At 51.1% G+C, this 18,252-nt stretch overlaps 3 protein-coding genes across 4 annotated transcripts in view; 1 reads left to right on the forward strand and 2 right to left on the reverse strand.

Moving 5' to 3' along the window:
- The window catches only part of spx (spexin hormone), a gene marked incomplete at both ends in the record, with an annotated part of 3,928 nt that extends 3,235 nt beyond the window's left edge, over positions 1 to 693 (reverse strand). Inside the window, one exon of the mRNA XM_080518540.1 lies at positions 688 to 693. Within this exon, the coding sequence (XP_080374666.1) occupies positions 688 to 693 (6 nt within the window). The remainder of the gene's footprint in view (positions 1 to 687) is intronic.
- A 1,469-nt stretch (positions 694 to 2,162) lies between these two features.
- golt1ba (golgi transport 1Ba) lies at positions 2,163 to 6,753 on the reverse strand. The gene is made up of 5 exons (XM_080518145.1): positions 6,615 to 6,753; positions 5,406 to 5,497; positions 4,783 to 4,961; positions 4,582 to 4,663; positions 2,163 to 2,638 (listed from the first exon to the last, which is right to left on the reverse strand). Exons 1-5 carry the CDS (start codon positions 6,637 to 6,639, stop codon positions 2,600 to 2,602), a joined length of 417 nt encoding a protein of 138 aa, XP_080374271.1. The 5' UTR covers positions 6,640 to 6,753; the 3' UTR covers positions 2,163 to 2,599.
- Positions 6,754 to 7,281: 528 nt separating this feature from the next.
- On the forward strand, positions 7,282 to 17,493 carry recql (RecQ helicase-like). 2 transcript variants are annotated; one of them, XR_013937114.1, is made up of 16 exons: positions 7,282 to 7,318; positions 8,154 to 8,209; positions 8,342 to 8,581; positions 8,729 to 8,908; positions 8,994 to 9,100; positions 9,177 to 9,375; positions 9,526 to 9,692; positions 10,303 to 10,384; positions 10,462 to 10,610; positions 10,839 to 10,956; positions 11,845 to 11,983; positions 13,149 to 13,240; positions 13,324 to 13,540; positions 14,709 to 14,829; positions 16,308 to 16,479; positions 16,797 to 16,970. XR_013937114.1 is itself a non-coding variant. In XM_080518446.1 (16 exons), the coding sequence occupies exons 2-16, from the start codon at positions 8,191 to 8,193 to the stop codon at positions 17,367 to 17,369; spliced, it is 2,454 nt and encodes an 817-aa protein (XP_080374572.1). In that variant the 5' UTR covers positions 7,282 to 7,318; positions 8,154 to 8,190; the 3' UTR covers positions 17,370 to 17,493. The 2 variants fall into 2 exon arrangements, 1 of the variants encoding a protein (XP_080374572.1); XM_080518446.1 differs by having other exon boundaries at positions 16,308 to 16,391; positions 16,830 to 17,493.
- The last annotated feature ends 759 nt before the right edge of the window (positions 17,494 to 18,252 follow it).

Consider the following 18,252-nt stretch of genomic DNA (forward strand, 5'->3'; position numbering starts at 1 on the left):
TGTGGACCAGAACCGGTCCGTCACATAGTCCAGATAGTTCTGATTGTGCAGAACGAAGCTCAACGTCTCAGTTTGTCTTCAGGTTAAAGGCAGTACAACGTTTTTTAATCAATCTGCTGAGTCTGGTTGAAACGCTGCGACTTCCAGGATCAGCAGGTACTTCTGTTAACAACTTCTACTCCTGCCAATGTTTTTGAAACGTAATGGATCCTGATGATCGACCTCTGATCAATAGAGTAAAAATAACTTCTAAAAATGCTGTTTCCATCATCATCATCGTCATCATCATCATCATCGTCACACCGTTGTAAACCATGGCTGCCAAATGTAAGTAGCAGAAACTGATTTTTGACTTTTTACTGCATTTAGCACCAATAAAAATACTTATTTTATGCAACTATTTTTCATCATTACTTTTTAAAAAATACACATATTTCACATTTCTTTGCATCAAGACAAAAGGAAACTTTTAGAGTTGATTAAAAACTATTGTTAAACAAATTGCAGTAAAAAAAAAAGTAGCTGTGGTAGTAATAGTAGTAGTAGTTTAAACTGTGTGCCTTTAAAAAAACAAACTTCAACTCAAAGTGAGGGTATTATTTGTATCTGCCAACAAGAACAACTTTTGGAAAGAAAACATCCTCGGCAGAGGGACGAGACGTTGTGCGGTGAAATCCCGACACTCACCGTCATGGTGTGAGAGCTGGAGTCGGTCCGGCGGAGGAGCGGAGGTGTCGGTTGCCGGTTCGCCGCTGCCTTTTATCTGGAAGCCGCTCCGTCAGCGAGCCGGCAGCTATAGGTCAGCGGGGGCGGAGGGGGGGAGAGATGGAGGTGGGGGTGGGGGGGAGGTGGGGGTGAACGGAGGAAGCGATCGATGCCATCAGGGCCGAGACACAACTGTAAATATTTCTGAATTCAAGCAGCGGCTCCAGAATTAGTCACCTCGGAGCTGCGGGCCGTTAATTTGCCGCGGCCATATTTCCTCCGGCCGCTGGTATTGACGTGTTTGGAAGCTGCTCGCTGGAGCAGAATACTGAGGGATGGAGCTGAACTCTGTGGTTCAAGATGAAAGATGGGAGGAATTCTTTCCCCCCCAAAAAAACCCTGCAGGACCGAGTCCATGTGAGGGTCACAGGGAGGAAGACCACATGAGACAGAATAGTGTTTTATTGTGAAAAGGCGCCTTGGTTAAAAAGATTTGTGTTGAATCGTTTATATTAATTCTGGTGTAATAACCTTTAATACATCCACTGTCCTTTCTGGGACACGTTCAGGAAAAAGAGCCTAACTAAGAATATTCGGATCTTATTAACTTTAATTTCAACAAATAGAATAAAACTAAGAACTATGAGAGCGTCCATCTTCTTCGAGTAGTTTAGGCTCGACTAGTTTTACACCTCCCAATAAGGTTTGCAAAAGGGTATTTCTTGGTTATTGAGCTCCATGTCTTTCCACTTGGTTTCTATTTCTTCATCACATCAGGAGACAAGTAGTTTATTCTGCAGTATAATAGAAATCTCTGAGGTTCCGTACAGACGTACCGCCGTCTTTCCTTAGTTGGGAGGGTTGAATATTTAATTCCTGGTTTTCTTCCGCTCCAGATGAACCGGAGGGACGTGTACTTTTGCTGAAACGATGACGATTCTATCTTTCTAGGGACGGTTGGCAACCCGACATAGAAAGCAATGAGTAAACACACGCAGAAGAAAACAACCTTCTCGGCCAATGTTGCCCACTTTTCATTGGTGGAGGTAATCCTTTCAACAGGTATGTGTTGAAAGACGTATTGTTTAAAACTCTTTCCATCACCGGTTCCACTAACAGCTAATTACTAAAACCACAAAGTAACTCTGTCTGTTCTCTGCCAATGCTAAAAGCTAATGCTAACGCATTGCTATCAATGTGGCCACAGGCTAAATGACGTAAAGCTCCTCTGACGCGGTGCTCAGCAATAACTAATCAAGATGGAAACTGGGTTTAGATGAGTTAGGAGACGTTCAGAGGCTGTGCTAGAAGGTTTTTCTATGGTTAGCGCAGTAGCATCTAGCAGAGGTTTGCTAATGTGCTGTGAGCAGGCGTTCATGACACCCAGAAAAAGAACCAAAAAAACAACCTAAGAAATAAGACGCTGAAATAACACTGAGGCTGAACTCAATCGCAGCTCATTTAAAAAATAATTTATACTGAAGCACTTGAAGCCAACCGTAAACAGAAACGACACGTAGTGAAGGAAACGAACAGGAAGTGCAAAGAGACAAAATGCGGGACAGGAAAAGCTTTCATCCAGATACAGTGAAAGCACAGGCACAGGAAACGTGGCAGCACGGCACTTCTCATCCGGTCGATGGCGTCTGGTCTGCTGGCTCCTCCCACTCCCACGGCCGGAGGATCAACAGCGTTACAAACACGAGTTGTAGCGAGCTCAGTGGCTCCGTCCTCGGGTGGCAGACTGCTGGTGTCTCCGCTGAGCCTTTCAGGAAACAGTCTTTGCCTGCTGGCGGAGCAAATCGGATGTTCTGCGATCGGCGCCGCGGGACTCCGGGACGTTTCTAAAAGCCGCCGCCCTCTCAGGCGGCCGTCGGAGTACAAAGAGTCTCTGTTATACCATGGTGTTGCTCTCGCCCGCCTTGTCCACGTACTGAAAGAGAAGACGGGACAGCGTGAGGACTCGTCGGCTTCCTCGGCTCCCACCAGAGACGCCAAGACGTTCAACGTGACATGTGACTCAGCGGCTTTCTACAGACTACCGACAGGATGGCATGCAAGACTGAAAGGGACACCGGCGGGACACCACCGGGACACAAGACGGGTAATACTCAAATGTCATCGGTAAACGTTCCTCTCAATAGTTCAGCCACCGTTTCTGGATATTGTTCCACTCGGCTGGAGGTCGTTGGGATTTGGAGACGTGATGGAACAATCACCGTTTTAAAGAACGCTACACGTACAATCTGGCGTCCGACACTTAAGCGATGTTTAGAGGAGTCGTCATCTGGTACTTTCTCATTTAAATTGTATTTTAATCAATTCTAGAAATGTACTAGTAAAAATAATTAAGAGCCACGAAGCTCGTTCTGACCCTTCTTCATACATCTTTTCTCAGAAGAGTTTGATGGGAGAAGAGGACGAATGGCTGATTCTGCCTTTAACGCAAGGTTTTACCACGTGTGCTTGGTGGTTGAGTGGTCAAGACTGTTCGGACCGTCCTGTAATCACAGGTTCCACCAACGCGACACACCGGCACGTCTCCAGAACAACTCAGGCCAGATTGTTCGGAATCGGAATCTGCTCTGTGCCACTGGACCGTCCCTCTGCTCCGAACCTCACACTTTATCGTTAATGTCCCCGTGGTGTGAGCCTTTAGAGTCCCATCATTCAATGAGAATTAAAACATGACAGTGATGAGTGTGTGCTTGGGGTGTGTGTGTGTGTGTGATGACACTCGGACAGCACATTGTGAGGTGTGTTAGCCACGTTAGCATGCAGAGGGGAAAATCTGGAAAATCTGCAGTGACTGACCACGACTGCTGATTGTCCTCAGAGCCTTACGGAGGCTTCATGAAACGACGACACACAAAAAAAAAAAGACAGACAGAGAGACATTCACCTCAAAACAAAGCTACCACACACAACAGCACGGGACGAGCATGTTCATTAGCCACAGAGCTAACGCGCTAACTGCAGGTCCAGAACGTTAAAGTCCAGCAGACATGGCGAAAACATCGGAACTGTGAAGAAGAGTGGACCATCAGCAGCTTCGCCCCGAGGCTGGATGGAGGTTTGTATACATACGTAATGGTCGGGACGTTAACTCGTACATTTAGATTAACTCGTTCACTTAGATTAAATCGTTCAGTTAGATCAACTCGTTCATTTAGATTAACTCAGATTTCTCGGTGCAAGAGGGGGTGAAGCATGAGAGGGTGAAGCAAGAGAGGGTGGAGTGTGAGAAGGTGAAGCGTGAGAGGGTGAAGCAAGAGGGGGTGAAGCGTGAGAGGGTGGAGTGTGAGAAGGTGAAGTGTGAGAGGGTGAAGCGTGAGAGGGTGAAGCGTGAGAAGGTGAAGTGTGAGACGGTGAAGTGTGAGAGGGTGGAGCGTGCGAGGGTGAAGCGTGAGAGGGTGAAGCGTGAGAAGGTGAAGTGTGAGAGGGTGGAGCGTGCGAGGGTGAAGCGTGAGAGGGTGAAGCATGAGAGGGTGAAGCGTGAGAGGGTGAAGCATGAGAGGGTGAAGCAAGAGAGGGTGAAGCATGAGAGGGTGAAGTGTGAGAGGGTGAAGCGTGAGAGGGTGGAGCGTGCGAGGGTGGAGCGTGAGAGGGTGAAGCAAGAGGGGGTGGAGCGTGAGAGGATGAAGCAAGAGAGGGTGAAGCGTGAGAGGGTGAAGCGAGAGAGGGTGAAGCGTGAGAGGGTGAAGCGTGAGAGGGTGAAGCCTGGTGGTCCACTCCTACGGTCTGTCGTGTCAGTTTCCCGTCTGTACCAGGAGCGTCTCTGGAGGCTCGTGCGCTGAGCTCGGCTGTTTGTCCGACACGGTGACGGATGAAGACGAGGCGCCATCATGCATGAGGCCACGGCAGCTTCATACTCACTGCGCTGATGAAGGGGAGGTTCAGGATGGAGCCCAGCACCGGTATTCTCCTGATGAAGCCCACCACCACGGGGAAGAAGCCCCTGCACACGGAGAAAGCCCCGGGGTCAAACACCTCTTCTCTTCAGCCTCGCTGTTCTCATGATGCCCCTCCCTCCCCCCCTCCCCCCTCCCTCCCTCCCTCCCTCTCTCCCCAGAGTACCTGAACAGCAGGAAGAAGCCGTAGACCTCCAGCACCACGCCGACGATGGGCCAGCCCAGCAGCACCACCAGCACGCCTCCCAGGAAGAAGCTGGTGGCCTTCATCTTGTGCTTCTGGAAGAAGAAGCGGAACGTCCGCTCCAGGCCGATGACGAAGGAAAGGCCGGCGACAAACAGGATCTGCAAGCGCAGAGGCCAGGAGGTGAACCGGGAATGACGGAACCTCAAGTCAACGTGTGGAAATGAACTACGACTTAGGGTCAAGTTTCCCTGAAATGTGTGTGGAGTCATCGTGCTGGATTTGCTTCATACTTCAGCTTTTGTCTGCTTTAATTTGAGAAATAGGAGTCGTAAACAAAAGACACGTTGCTTGGTCCGACATGGTAACTTAAAGAATCACTGATCCACAGAAACAGATTGAAGATGCAACTTGTTGAAAACATCATGAACTCTGGAGCTACAAGGTCAGAACTCAGATCTCGTGGCTAAAAACAAGATAAATAGAAATTAGAGTTTTGTCTTTGCCCCCTGGTTGGACCTGGTGTTAACAGCTCCGGAGGATGAAGCTGGACCTGCAGGGTCGCCAGCATTCCAGAAAACGTCTCTAGCAGCTGCAGGACTCACGTTTCCGATGGCGAGGAGGGCCTTGTCGAAGAACAGGATCATCCCGAAGAACAGGAAGAACACGCCGAAGCCTGTTAACCCCATCCCGATCTCTGGTGGAGGAAACCACAACAGCAGCATGAGGTCTGGAGGTCTTAGTGATCTAGAGCTCTGGAGGTCGAGAGGTCGAGAGGTCTAGTGACCGAGACGTCTGGAGGTCTAGTGGTCTAGACGTCTAGTGATCTATAGGTCTGGAGGTCAAGAGGCCTTGAAGTTTAGAAGTCTGGAGGTCTGAATAGGGAAACTGACCCAGCACCGCAAAAGAAAACACTTAAACCCAGTTCACTAAAAAGTCCCATGTTCTACAGACGTCGGTATTGAAGGTCCAACAACATCCTATTCAAAGTGGTTTGCCCAAATCAGCCCTGGTCCTGAATTTCAGTCTAAAAGTCCCTCTAGAGGTTCTACTGAGAACAGGTTATGTGTCTGTACAACCAGCTCTGTCTGTTCACGCCACAGTCAGGGCGTTACGGTAGCATGCGTATCATCTGTATTCATGGAGAACATTTCTTTAAAATGCTCAATGCTGGTAAAGCATGAATAAACTTGTTCTTAAATGTCTACATTGTGTGGTACCAGTCCAAATACACAGCACCGCCTAGTGGCCAGGAGGCAAACTGCAGCATTCTCACGGTTTGTGTGTGGACTGGACTGACACCGAGAGCTGATTCTAGAACACCCAGCCGCTCGTCAACACACAGAACCTAAACGATAATGTTTCGTTAGCGGTATCATGTATTGGTATCTTCTTAGAATTGCCCGGGTATCGTTTCAGAATCACACGTTGGGATCTTAGTCATATTAGTATCTTGTCAGATTTCGATCGTATCATGATGCTGTAGTATTGCTATCGGTATTTCATGGGTGACAGAGCTGTATCGATAATGCGTGTGGTTTTCCTTGATAATAGACCTGAGCTGAGTATCGATCATTATTGGAAACTGCTCATTGAGGTGAAGGGAGACTCATAAAGGCTGCAGTTTACCAACTATCGACCCACTGAACGTGGCATTACTCCCTGTAGCCGAGAGAGCGGCCTGTTTACAGACAGTGAGGAGTGTCGAGGTTGAGTTTGTTGGTGTTAAAGAGGGAAACCTTCGGCTAACCCCGTTAGCTCGGGAGCTAGCCGCTGTCAGCAGCAGCAGCTAAAACCAACACAAACACACTTACTCTGAGAATCCGTGAGAGAAATCATGGTGGCGCCGGACGAGCAGGCGGACAGGGGGACAGAGGGACCGGAGCCGGGCGGACAACAGACTGATCGTCTCGGTGAAGACGGGTCTCTGCAGAATCGGCCACGTCTGTCCGGGACTCGCGGCTCTGCTTCCGGGACCGAGCCGGGCTGCGTTCAACGCTTCAAGACTGCTTAGTGTCACAACAAGACACACAAACACTTCGCTCCTCTGCTGCCCGGGCTCATCACAGCCCCGGGACGGAATATACAGCGCGTATTGCCATTAAAACAAGTTTTTCCCATTAAAATGGCTACTTTTAAACAAAATATTTGGTGCCTCACAGTGTTCGGTTCTTGAACGCATCACAGGGGGACGCGTGGGTCATTATTTCCTGAGTACGTGCTGTCAGGCAGAGCTGACGTCATGTGAAGCTCTCTGATTCCGCGAGACTGAACTCGAGGTTTATCTCAACCTTTGCTGCGATGACAATGAATGGACTCAAATGTATGTACACCCAGCAACCAAAACTGCAAATATACAGTATATATTCAGTCAGACAGTACTCCGAGTTTCTCGCCCGGCCTGTCAGACAATACTCCGGGTCTAGCGCCCGCCTATCAAACAGAACTCCGGGCTCAAACACTCCTGCCGCTATAGAAACATGAATGGACGCGGAGCAGCAGAAGCAGCTCACTGATGGTTCGTGAGCGACTTTCTTCTTTCTCCTCTTTTAAAACCCGTTTCACACTGAACTTCGCCAGATTGACTCCCGGTTTGAGCCTCGGAGTGAGTTTTCTGAGCTCGGAGGGAAACTTTGTGATTAAAACCAAAATAAAGCGACTGATATGAAAGCTAACGGAGCTAATCAGTTCAAACAGGTCAGCCACAGTTAGCTTCACTTTAAAACACTTTAAAACACTTTAAAACACTTTAAAACACCTCAAAGGGTTTAAGGACGATTCATTCAATCTTGCCGGTCCTGGTTCATCAACATTTAAACCCTTTTATAACTTGTGTATTTCTCCCAGTTATTATGATGAAATAATTGATTCATTCTGTTTTAATATTATTGTTTTAAACTGTGACAGGTATTGTTTTTCTATTATTTCAGTCAAATATGGGAATGCACAGCTTTGGTTTTCTTATTAACACCTTTGATTCAGAGAATCATCTTTCTATTGCTTAAAATATTTTTTATTCAAAATAAGAGAAAGTAACTGCACAGTTTTATGCATTTACACAATTGTAATAAGACAGAAAAATGTACGTTGACCTTCAAAAGTGAAAGTGTTTCACTGTACTGTATGACCCCCTTGATAAAAAGCACTGAGTGAAACACTTTCACATTTGAAGGTCGACATACATTTTATTCTATTTATTATTTTATAGTCATGACGTTGTTCCTTGCATATTATTTGACCCCTTAACAAAGCACTGATGAGTCTGATCAAGAACTGGATTCAGAGACGAGGTGACGGATCAAGTAAAGTGTGATGAAGGAGAAGTACTCAGATTACATTCGTCTCTCTCACAGGAAGCAGCAGCTCGTTCTGAAAAAAAATAACTCAAACATGGACAGTGGAACCAACGGTGAGTTGCTCTGCGCCGGCCCTGTTTCACCTCAGGGCCCTCTGGTTCTCCTCCTTCGTGGACCAGAACCACATACAGCAGAACACTTTCAGTGGTGTGTTTGTGTGTGGGTGTGTGTGTGTGTGTGTGTAGACGTGCAGGTGGAGCTGGAGTCGGTGGAGGCTGAGCTGGAGCTGGTGGAGCTGCAGATCTCTGAGCTCCTGAAGAAGCAGGGCGAGCTGAGCTCTCGCAGGAAGGCCCTGCTGCAGCGGCTGGGGGAGGCCTGCGACGCTGCCCGGCCTTCCTCCTCCTCCTCCTCCTCCTCCTCCTCCAAGTCATCCTCCTCTGGACCGGCCCTGAGCAAACAGGACCTGAAACGTTACGACGGCACAGGTACCAAATGTCTCCGCGGCCCAAAACCCCCGGGACGTCCCGGCACGTTCCGGAGCTTCACGCCTCAGATCAATGAGTCGCAGCCGGAAAGTGTCGCGTCGTGGGGCCGAGCGTTCGAACCCTGAACTCACCCTGGACCGTCCCCAGACTTCGCCTGGTCTGCAGATGTGGCGCGGCAGCTGAAGGCCTCGTTCCAGATGCAGAAGTTCAGACCCCTGCAGCTCCGGGCCATCAACCTGACGCTGGCGGGCCGCGACGTCTTCCTGGTGATGCCCACCGGGAGGGGCAAGAGCCTGTGCTACCAGCTGCCTGCGGTCTGCTCTAGAGGTAGGGGGTCAAGAGGGCAGGGGGTCGCGGGGGCCGGCGGCGTCCACGCCTCCTCAACGGCGCTTTTTCCTGCGTCCCGCCTCAGGGTTCACGCTGGTCATCACCCCCCTGGTGTCCCTGATGGAGGACCAGATCATGAGCCTGAAGGCGGTGGACGTGCCGGCCGTGTTCCTCAACGCGTCCAGCAGCAGGGTAAGGCAAGGCAAAAGGTAAGGCTCCGCGGCCCCCAGCTGAGCTTCGCGCCGCTCAACCCTGCGTCCGCCGGCAGGCCGACGCCAAAACCATCATGGCCGGGATGACGGACCCGGCGTCTCCCTTCAAGCTGCTCTACGTGACGCCGGAGAAGGTCGCCAAGAGCAAGCTGCTCATGTCTCGTCTGGAGAAGGCCTACCAGGCCCAGCTGCTCAGCCGCATCGCCGTGGACGAGGTGCACTGCTGCAGCCAGTGGGGACACGACTTCAGACCAGGTGAGCAGGGAGAAACCAGCTTCTAGCGTCCTGCAGGTAGAAACCAGCTCCCAGTGTCTGGTCCTTAACACAGCTCCCACACTCAGTGTGTCCTCAGTGTGTGTCCTCAGAGTGTGTCCTCAGTGTGTGTCCCCGTCGTGCTGTGTTCAGACTACAAGCTGCTGGGGATCCTGAAGAGGCAGTTCCCGTCGGCCCCCCTGCTGGGCCTCACCGCCACGGCGACCAGCAGCGTCCTGCAGGACTGCCAGAAAATCCTGTGTGTGCCTCAGCCAATCACCATCACCTCCTCCTTCAACAGGACCAACCTGTACTACCAGGTAACCTGGCAACCACACACACACACACACACACACACACACACACACACACACACACACACACACACACACACACACACACACACACACACACACACACACACACACACACACACACACACACACACACACACACACACACACACCTCTGTTAAAGATGCACACAGGGACTCATTAGGTTTCACCTGTTCGCACTTTGAAGTAAAGATTCAGTCTGATGACTTTTCACTTCATCAGAGTTCAGTTAAGTGCTAATATGAAGCTAATGGTGCTAACAAGGAGCTAATGGTGCTAACATGGAGCTATTGGTGCTAACACAAAGCTAATGGTACTAACACGGAGCTAAAGTTGCTAACATGACGGTAACGGAGCATAAAAGCATTTCCAACAATCAGGAACGTTGAAGAATTATCAGATCGTGATGTCGGACGTCTGGAGGAAAACCACTATTATTGCAGCGGTGCAACGCTAGCTATCTTCAGGACCCCTAGCATTAGCATCAAAGCTAAGTTAATGTAAATGTTGTAAATGACTCTGGACTTAGACTAAATCTTCAACGTCGGACTGTGATGGTGTTTGGTTTGTCTCACAGCGTATCCTGTCTCCTCAGGTTCGGCTGAAAGACTCCGACAGTGGCGCCTCCATGGCGGACCTCAGCGCTCTGATAAAGACCCAGTACAAGGACCAGTCAGGTATCGTCTCGGTCCGTCTCCATGGCGCCGCAGCCCGCCGGTGCGGCGCTGCGTCTGACCCGCTGCTCCCTCCTCAGGCATCGTGTACGTCTTCTCCCAGAAGGACGCGGAGACGGTGTCCGCCGAGCTCCAGAAGAGTGACATCGTGGCGTATCCTTACCACGCCAACATGAGCCCGGAAGACAAGACCCGGGTTCACCGCAAGTGGACCTCCAACAAGATCCAGGTGAGAGGAGACGCAGCGGGTCCTCCAGACGTCCACGGTCTTCATGTTGTACCGAGACGGTTTCTGCGGCCTTCGGCCTGCATGTTGTCACACCGGATGCTAATGCTACGTGACGAGCGGGAAGACAGCGGGCTTCCACTGGATTGACCCCCTGCGTTAAAGTGACCGACAGGCCCCACGAAGGAGCTGTCCTGATTGGTTGTATTGACCCCTTGTTTGATCCTGCAGGTGGTGGTCGCCACGGTGGCGTTCGGTATGGGCATCGACAAGTCGGACGTCCGCTTCGTTATCCACCACTCCATCAGCAAGTCCATCGAGAACTACTACCAGGAGAGTGGACGAGCAGGTACCTCCTCATCCTCACTGCTATCTGCAGGGAGGAAGATGCTCTGTAATCTGATGTTAGAGGACGAAGATGCTCTGTAATCTGGTGTTAGAGGAGGAAGATGCTCTATAATCTGATGTTAGAGGGGGAAGATGCTCTATAATCTGGTGTTAGAGGAGGAAGATGCTCTATAATCTGGTGTTAGAGGAGGAATATGCTCTATAATCTGATGTTAGAGGAGGAATATGCTCTATAATCTGGTGTTAGAGGAGGAAGATGCTCTATAATCTGGTTTTAGAGGAGGAAGATGCTCTATAATCTGGTGTTAGAGGAGGAAGATGCTCTATAATCTGGTGTTAGAGGAGGAATGTGCTCTATAATCTGATGTTAGAGGAGGAATATGCTCTATAATCTGGTGTTAGAGGAGGAATATGCTCTATAATCTGGTGTTAGAGGAGGACGATGCTCTATAATCTGGTTTTAGAGGAGGAAGATGCTCTGTAATCTGGATTAGTGGGAGGAAGATGCTCTATAATCTGACGTCAGACGAGGAAGATGCTCTATAATCTGATGTCAGAGGAGGAAGATGCTCGGTAATCTGGTGTTAGAGGAGGAACATGCTCTATAATCTGACGTTAGAGGAGGAAGATGCTCTATAATCTGGATGTTTGCTTTTGAAAGAATGTGGATTATGAAGGACAGAAAACATCCACAGCTCTATGAAGGGAAGCCAATGTTTCCTGCAGGCTGATCATGTGACTGCCAGAAGCACTGAGCTTCAACAAACAGGAGTTTAGACCGTAGTAACCGTCACGATGGAACCTGAGCAGCTCCGGTGCTTCGGTCACAGATTGATCGTAGTAATCCTGCACGTTCCAGGCGTGTGACGGTTTGTTGTGGTGTGTGCAGGCCGAGACGACCGTCCAGCCGACTGCATCGTCTACTTCGGCTTCGCAGACGTCTTCAGGATCAGCACCATGGTGGTGATGGAGAACGTGGGCCAGCAGAAGCTGCTGCAGATGGTGGAGTACTGCCAGAGTGTGGACCGGTAACACACACACACACACACACACACACACACACACACACACACACACACACACACACACACACACACAGCCACACAGTCCACATTCTTTTAAAACCTTTCTGGATGCTGCTTAGCGCCCCCCTCTGGTCCCGGTAGGAACCCCCAGTAATACTGACCAGGGGCCTCATTCATCAAATGTTGTGTAGGACTCCTACAAAAAATGTTCGCCCACAGGTGTACCTCAGGGTTCCCACTACAGGTCGGAACCCTGAGGTGCACCACAGGACGGAACCCTGAGGTGCACCACAGGACGGAACCCTGAGGTACACCACAGGTCGGAACCCTGAGGTACACCACAGGTCGGAACCCTGAGGTACACCACAGGTCAGAACCCTGAGGTACACCACAGGTCGGAACCCTGAGGTACACCACAGGTCGGAACCCTGAGGTACACCACAGGTCAGAACCCTGAGGTACACCACAGGACAGAACCCTGTGGTGTACCACAGGACAGAACCCTGAGGTACACCACAGGTCAGAACCCTGAGGTACACCACAGGACAGAACCCTGAGGTACACCACAGGTCAGAACCCTGAGGTACACCACAGGACAGAACCCTGAGGTACACCACAGGACAGAACCCTGAGGTACACCACAGGACAGAACCCTGAGGTGTACCACAGGACGGAACCCTGTGGTGTACCACAGGACGGAACCCTGAGGTACACCACAGGTCGGAACCCTGAGGTACACCACAGGTCGGAACCCTGAGGTACACCACAGGTCGGAACCCTGAGGTACACCACAGGACAGAACCCTGAGGTACACCACAGGACAGAACCCTGAGGTACACCACAGGACGGAACCCTGAGGTACACCACAGGACGGAACCCTGTGGTGTACCACAGGACGGAACCCTGAGGTACACCACAGGTCAGAACCCTGAGGTACACCACAGGTCAGAACCCTGAGGTACACCACAGGACAGAACCCTGAGGTACACCACAGGTCAGAACCCTGAGGTACACCACAGGACAGGGAAGTGGTGTACGTATCTTTCAGGACCTGTTTTGTATGTAAGCAGCCTTTATAAATGAGATCCCATGTGTGTCTGTGGTGATCCTGACCCGGTGTGTCTGTGGTGATACTGACCCGGTGTGTCTGTGATGTCCCCCTACGAAGGTGCCGGCGCTCCCTCATGGCGGTGCACTTCGACGAGGTGTGGGACGACCGCGGCTGCAGTCAGATGTGCGACGTCTGCCGCCACGCCCCAGGTCTGTCCGAGGTGAATTTGAAGGTCTGTGGTGGCGGTGGCGGTGGTCAGTAGGTCTGAGTGTCGGTGCTGCCGTGCGTCCAGAAACCTCCAGCGTGGACATCGGCCAGCACGCCCGGCAGCTGCTGCAGATCCTGGAGCTGGCGGCGTCCTCGCAGGAGAAGCTCACGCCGCTCAAGCTGCTGGAGGCCTGGATGGGCAAAGGCCCCGCCAAGCACCGCAAGATGATGAAGACCACCACGCTGTCCCGGGTCCCCGCCGAGGCCGTCATCATGCGTCTGCTGCTGGACGGATACCTCAAGTCAGTCTGACGGAAGACAAATATTGGTCTTTCATTTCATTTCTCAACACCAAAACCACTAAAACCTCTAAGAGCAGCTGCATGATGACACGTGAATATTGTGAGTTAGACAGTCGATCTTCACTGGTCAAATATTGAACATTTCCTCTCCTCCATCTTCACCTCCTCCTCCTCCTCCACCTGTTCTCCTCCTCCTCCTCCTGGTCTGGTCGGTCCAGAAACCTCGTATTCAAAGTTTGATTCTCCTCCATTTGAATATTGGATCCCAGGAGCTGCATTCAGAATCTGCTGTGTCTGTGTGAGCTGGACTGGCTCCGCCCCCCACACACGCCCATATATGGGAAGAGGAGGAAGTACTTCCTCTCATGGTGCCATGTGCCAGAGCAGAGCTGCCTGATTGTGGGAGGGGGTCAAAAGGGGGAGGAGCCTACCTTGATTGTGATTGGCTAAAACCCCCGATGACACTATGTAGGGTTTGATTTCTGATTGGCTGCTTGGAGCAACACACTTTTTAAAACCTGGAACAGAGAGAGAGAGAGAGGACACACTGTCTTCTCTTCTGGGGCGTCGCTCCAGATGTGGAGACGATCAGTACTGCTGGAGAACTTTTAGAAAGTGGATTATTCAGAATAACCGGTTCGTCTTCATGTCCATTCACCGTCCCTCCACTAGTGGGAGCTGGTGAGTGGACATGAAGCTCATATGTTTTGCTGATTTCTGAGGCCGTTGAAGGTCTTTTGGCAGTTTGACACTGTTGTTGATGGTTTTGGTTGATTTGAACACATGAAAATACTTCCAGCGCTTTAAAACAGTTTTTTGTTTGTGGTGGTTGTTGTCATTTTTGCCAAATTTCAACTGGGTGCAATCTTCTGTAGGCCCTTGCGCGAAAACATCAGATAATGAATTCAAATTCAAGATGTGCGGTTGTTAAAACCTTGTGAGGAGCGTGAATGTTTCCGTTCTGATGAATCTGCGCGCTCTGATTTTATTTTCCGCTTCTTCCTGATGAAAATGTGACGTCGCGCTTCTGTTTTTTTGGGGGTAAAACCTGGAGGAAACGCATCAGCGGCTATGAACCCGGCCCTCCTCCTGCCGTTCACTGAATCATCTCTACTTTTTATGTACGGCGTTCCCACTGAGCTCTGTTTGTGTCGTTGGTGGCGTGCAGAGAGGACTTCAGCTTCACCCCCTACACCACACACTTCTACCTGAAGCTGGGACGCAAAGCTGCTCTGCTCCGGGACCCGGCTCACACACTCAGCATGAAGATGAAGACCACCTGGGCTCAGGTGAGTCCTCCTCCTCCTCCTCCTCCTCCTCCTCCTGATTTAACAGCATTTCAAACTCTTTATGCAGTGCAGAGGTGAGGTCTCATCACACATCATCTGAACAGGTTCATTCATGTTTATTATTGTAAGCAAGCGTTTGAGCTCCACGTGAAGCAGGAAGACCCCCCCCCCCCCCCCCCCCTGCAGTGTTTGTGTTCTTTAAACGTGTGTGAAGTCTCTCTCTAACCCTCTGTCTCCTTCAAACCTCCCGTCTGAGTCGAGGGCTCCTCCGAGGTAAGTGAGAAGTGAGACGGAATCAACATGTCGCCGCTCACGTAAAACACGACGATTGTACAAAAAAAAAAAACCCCGATCATCCCGACGTTTTCTCATGTCCAGCATGACGGTGATTTAATTAAAGGAGGTGGTTTGTAATGAGCGATGAGCTTTTGAAAGGAAAACTTGATTCTTCAGATCAAATCTTTATTTTTGAATTGTAAAATATATGAATGTCTTCCACACAAAATTAAATGTGTTTTTCAGCATTAAATCTTTGAACGTGGGAGATTTTTATTTTTCTCCCATTTTGCCTGTTTGAAGGATTTGTGGGATGAGCAGCAGAGAGCAGCAGCACTCAGTAAAAAACCTTCTTGAGCAGAACTGGAGCTTCTTCCTCTGTTGTTTGACTCGTTTGGGCCTTCTGGAACAATCTGTGTGGCGTGTTTTAACTGATGTGGGACTGAACCTGGTTACGTCCTGCATGGACATTGCCTGTGGCGTCCCGCAGGGCTCAGTACTGGGTCCCTTGAAACTTGCCAGCGTGTTCATTGTACTCATTATTTCGGTTTATATAATCTAAATAAAATTGAAGGAACCGACGGTCCAGAACGACAGGATGTCAGTGTGCCGGCAGTTCCCGGTTCAACTCCACAAGTCAAAACTTGACGCCCGCAGAGGGATTCACACTACCAACCCAGCTGGCTGGCAGAGAAGACCTTTGCGTTGCGTTCATGCTGCTGCTGCTCGTCCCACACACGCTGGACCTGCTCGGACAGGAAGCAGATCTTGTTGCGACAGACGATCTGCCAGTCGCTCACACCTCGTCTGGTTTTCAGCCGTCGCACATTTTCTAACCAGGTTGTTTTTTTTTTTCTCCAGACCTTCGTTTCACCGGATTGTTACCGTTTGTCTTTGTACATGAGCTGCATTATTAGCTTTAGCATTCCTTAGCGCTAGTTGCCGTTCCACTAAACTCCTGTTTACGGTTCCTGACGACAACGTGAAGAACGTTTAAGCTGCACGATGTGTTTAAAACCTGCTGTTTGTACCTCAGTAATCTCAACGTTAAAGATCGTTCAGGGGACTTCTGCTCACTGGGTGACCCCCCCCCCATGGACCACTGTGTATGCTGTTATGTCTGACCCCTCCACCCCCACCCCCACCCGGCCCCCCCGTAGCTGTGACTCCTCCCAGTAAAGCCTGTTGTTAATGACCTGCAGGTAAAGTCTGCCGGTGAAAAGGCCAAAGCCAAAGAGGGCAAGAGGTCAGTGGACGGTGCCGGAGACGCCCCCAGGCCCAAGAAAGTGAAGGCGGGCCTCCCGTAGGCCCACCTCCTCCTCCTCCTCCTCCCCCCGCCCCCCCTCCCCCCAACACACACACCAAGTGGACCAAGTACGGTTCATCCTTCTTTCCTCTGCTTCTTGTGGGAACGTGTTACTGTCGGCATGCAGACGCGCTTCGTCTGGAACGTAACAAACGTGGCATGTTGGGACGCTCGTGTGACGCACTTTGAAGTTTGAGTCAGTTCCGGCACAGCCTCGTCGGGGAATTTATAGTTTAAAAAGTCTGAAGTTTGTTCGTTTTTTTCCGGCGTTCTCGCATGCTAACAGCTAACCGCTAACAGTCCGTCACTAACTCACTGCGTTCAGTCTGAACTTTGTCTCTCTGAGCACGACGGCTCCTCGCTGACGTGGCCTTTGACGTTGCAGGAGGTGGAGGAGGTGGAAGAGGAGGAGGAGGAGGTGCGGCAGGTGGAGGAGGCCAGCGTGAGGAGCGGCTGTTCTCCTCCACCCAAACACAAAGTCCTGAAGGAGCAGAGGAACCGCTGCAGGAGGCGAGAGCAGCAGGGGGGCGGGGGGAGGGGGGGCTTCCAGAGCGTCGTTCAGGTGGAGATCAACACGGCGCAGGGGACACGTGTCGGAGACGGAGCGTCCAAACGGGTGTCCGGCGGCTCTCAGGGGACCGGGAGGAAGGGCGGCGGAGCAGGAGGGGCGCCACCCCCCCGCCCCCCCGCCGTGTCCAGCTCTCCGTCCCAGCTCTCCGTCATCTCCGACACGGCGGCCGAGGAGCTCTGCCACCTCAGGAACTACTACAGCAGGCAGCTGCGGAGGATCAACTACATTTCCCATGAGCGCCTGGGGCCCCCCCCGGAGCCCGGGGTGCTGGCCTGCATCAGGGAGCCTCTGAGGAGCCTGCGGCTGCCCCGTGGGGGGGCTCTGGCTCAGACGGCCCGCAGCCTGTGGACGCGAGTGAGCAGCAGGAGGAAGCTGCTGCACCGATGACCCCCACCAAACCCCCCCCCCCCCCCCCCAACCAGACTGCCCCCCCAAACCACCCCCACCTCAACCCCCCCCACATTAAAAGCCCCACCATGTTTGTGTTTTTTACTTCTGCAGCAGTCAGGCTGTGAGCCTGATGTCAAATTACAATAAAAGCTGTTCCCTACAGATGTTCTTCATTGATCTTCACCTCCAGAAGTCCAGACACTGACCAGCCACAACATTATGACCACTGACAGCTGGCGAAGAGCCGCCGGCTGCAGCCCGCAAGATGGCCCCCAAATATGGCCGCCTGCACGCCGGCTGCCAACATTTTAAAACCGTTTCATAAACGTTCTTGATTTTTATTCGGAGAACCACGTCTACAACCGCTTCGTGTGTGTTTCTCAGCAGAGGAAAGAAATATGACCATGTCAAACAAACATTTGTTGCACATATTCACATTTTGTCCACAACTTCACATTGATTCAGGGGCTCAAATGTTTTGCACTAAATTTACTGCAACACAGACAACAACAGCAGAACGTTCTCCATGGTTCTGGAGGATGTTGCTGCAGCAGAACGATCTCCATGGGATCTCCAGACTCGGTCACGTCTGTCACGTGCTCAGTGTGAAGCTGCTCTCATCAGTGAAGAGCCCAAGGCGCCAATCTGACAATATTGCGGTTCTCTGGCCAATACCAGTGGCCCTGCAGGGTGTTTGGCTGTAAGAACAGCTCCCCCTTGTGGACGAGGGCCCTCATAGCACCCCGGTGAAGTGTGTTTCTGACAGTTTGAGTAGAAACATCACACCAGTGTCCTGCTGGAGGTCATTCTGCAGCTCCAGCAGCTCCTGCTGTTCCTTCCTGCACAAAGGAGGAGGTAGCAGTCCTGCTGCTGACTTGTT

The sequence above is a fragment of the Blennius ocellaris genome, assembly GCF_963422515.1.
Source record: "Blennius ocellaris genome assembly, chromosome: 22".
Classification (NCBI taxonomy): Eukaryota; Metazoa; Chordata; class Actinopteri; order Blenniiformes; family Blenniidae; genus Blennius; species Blennius ocellaris.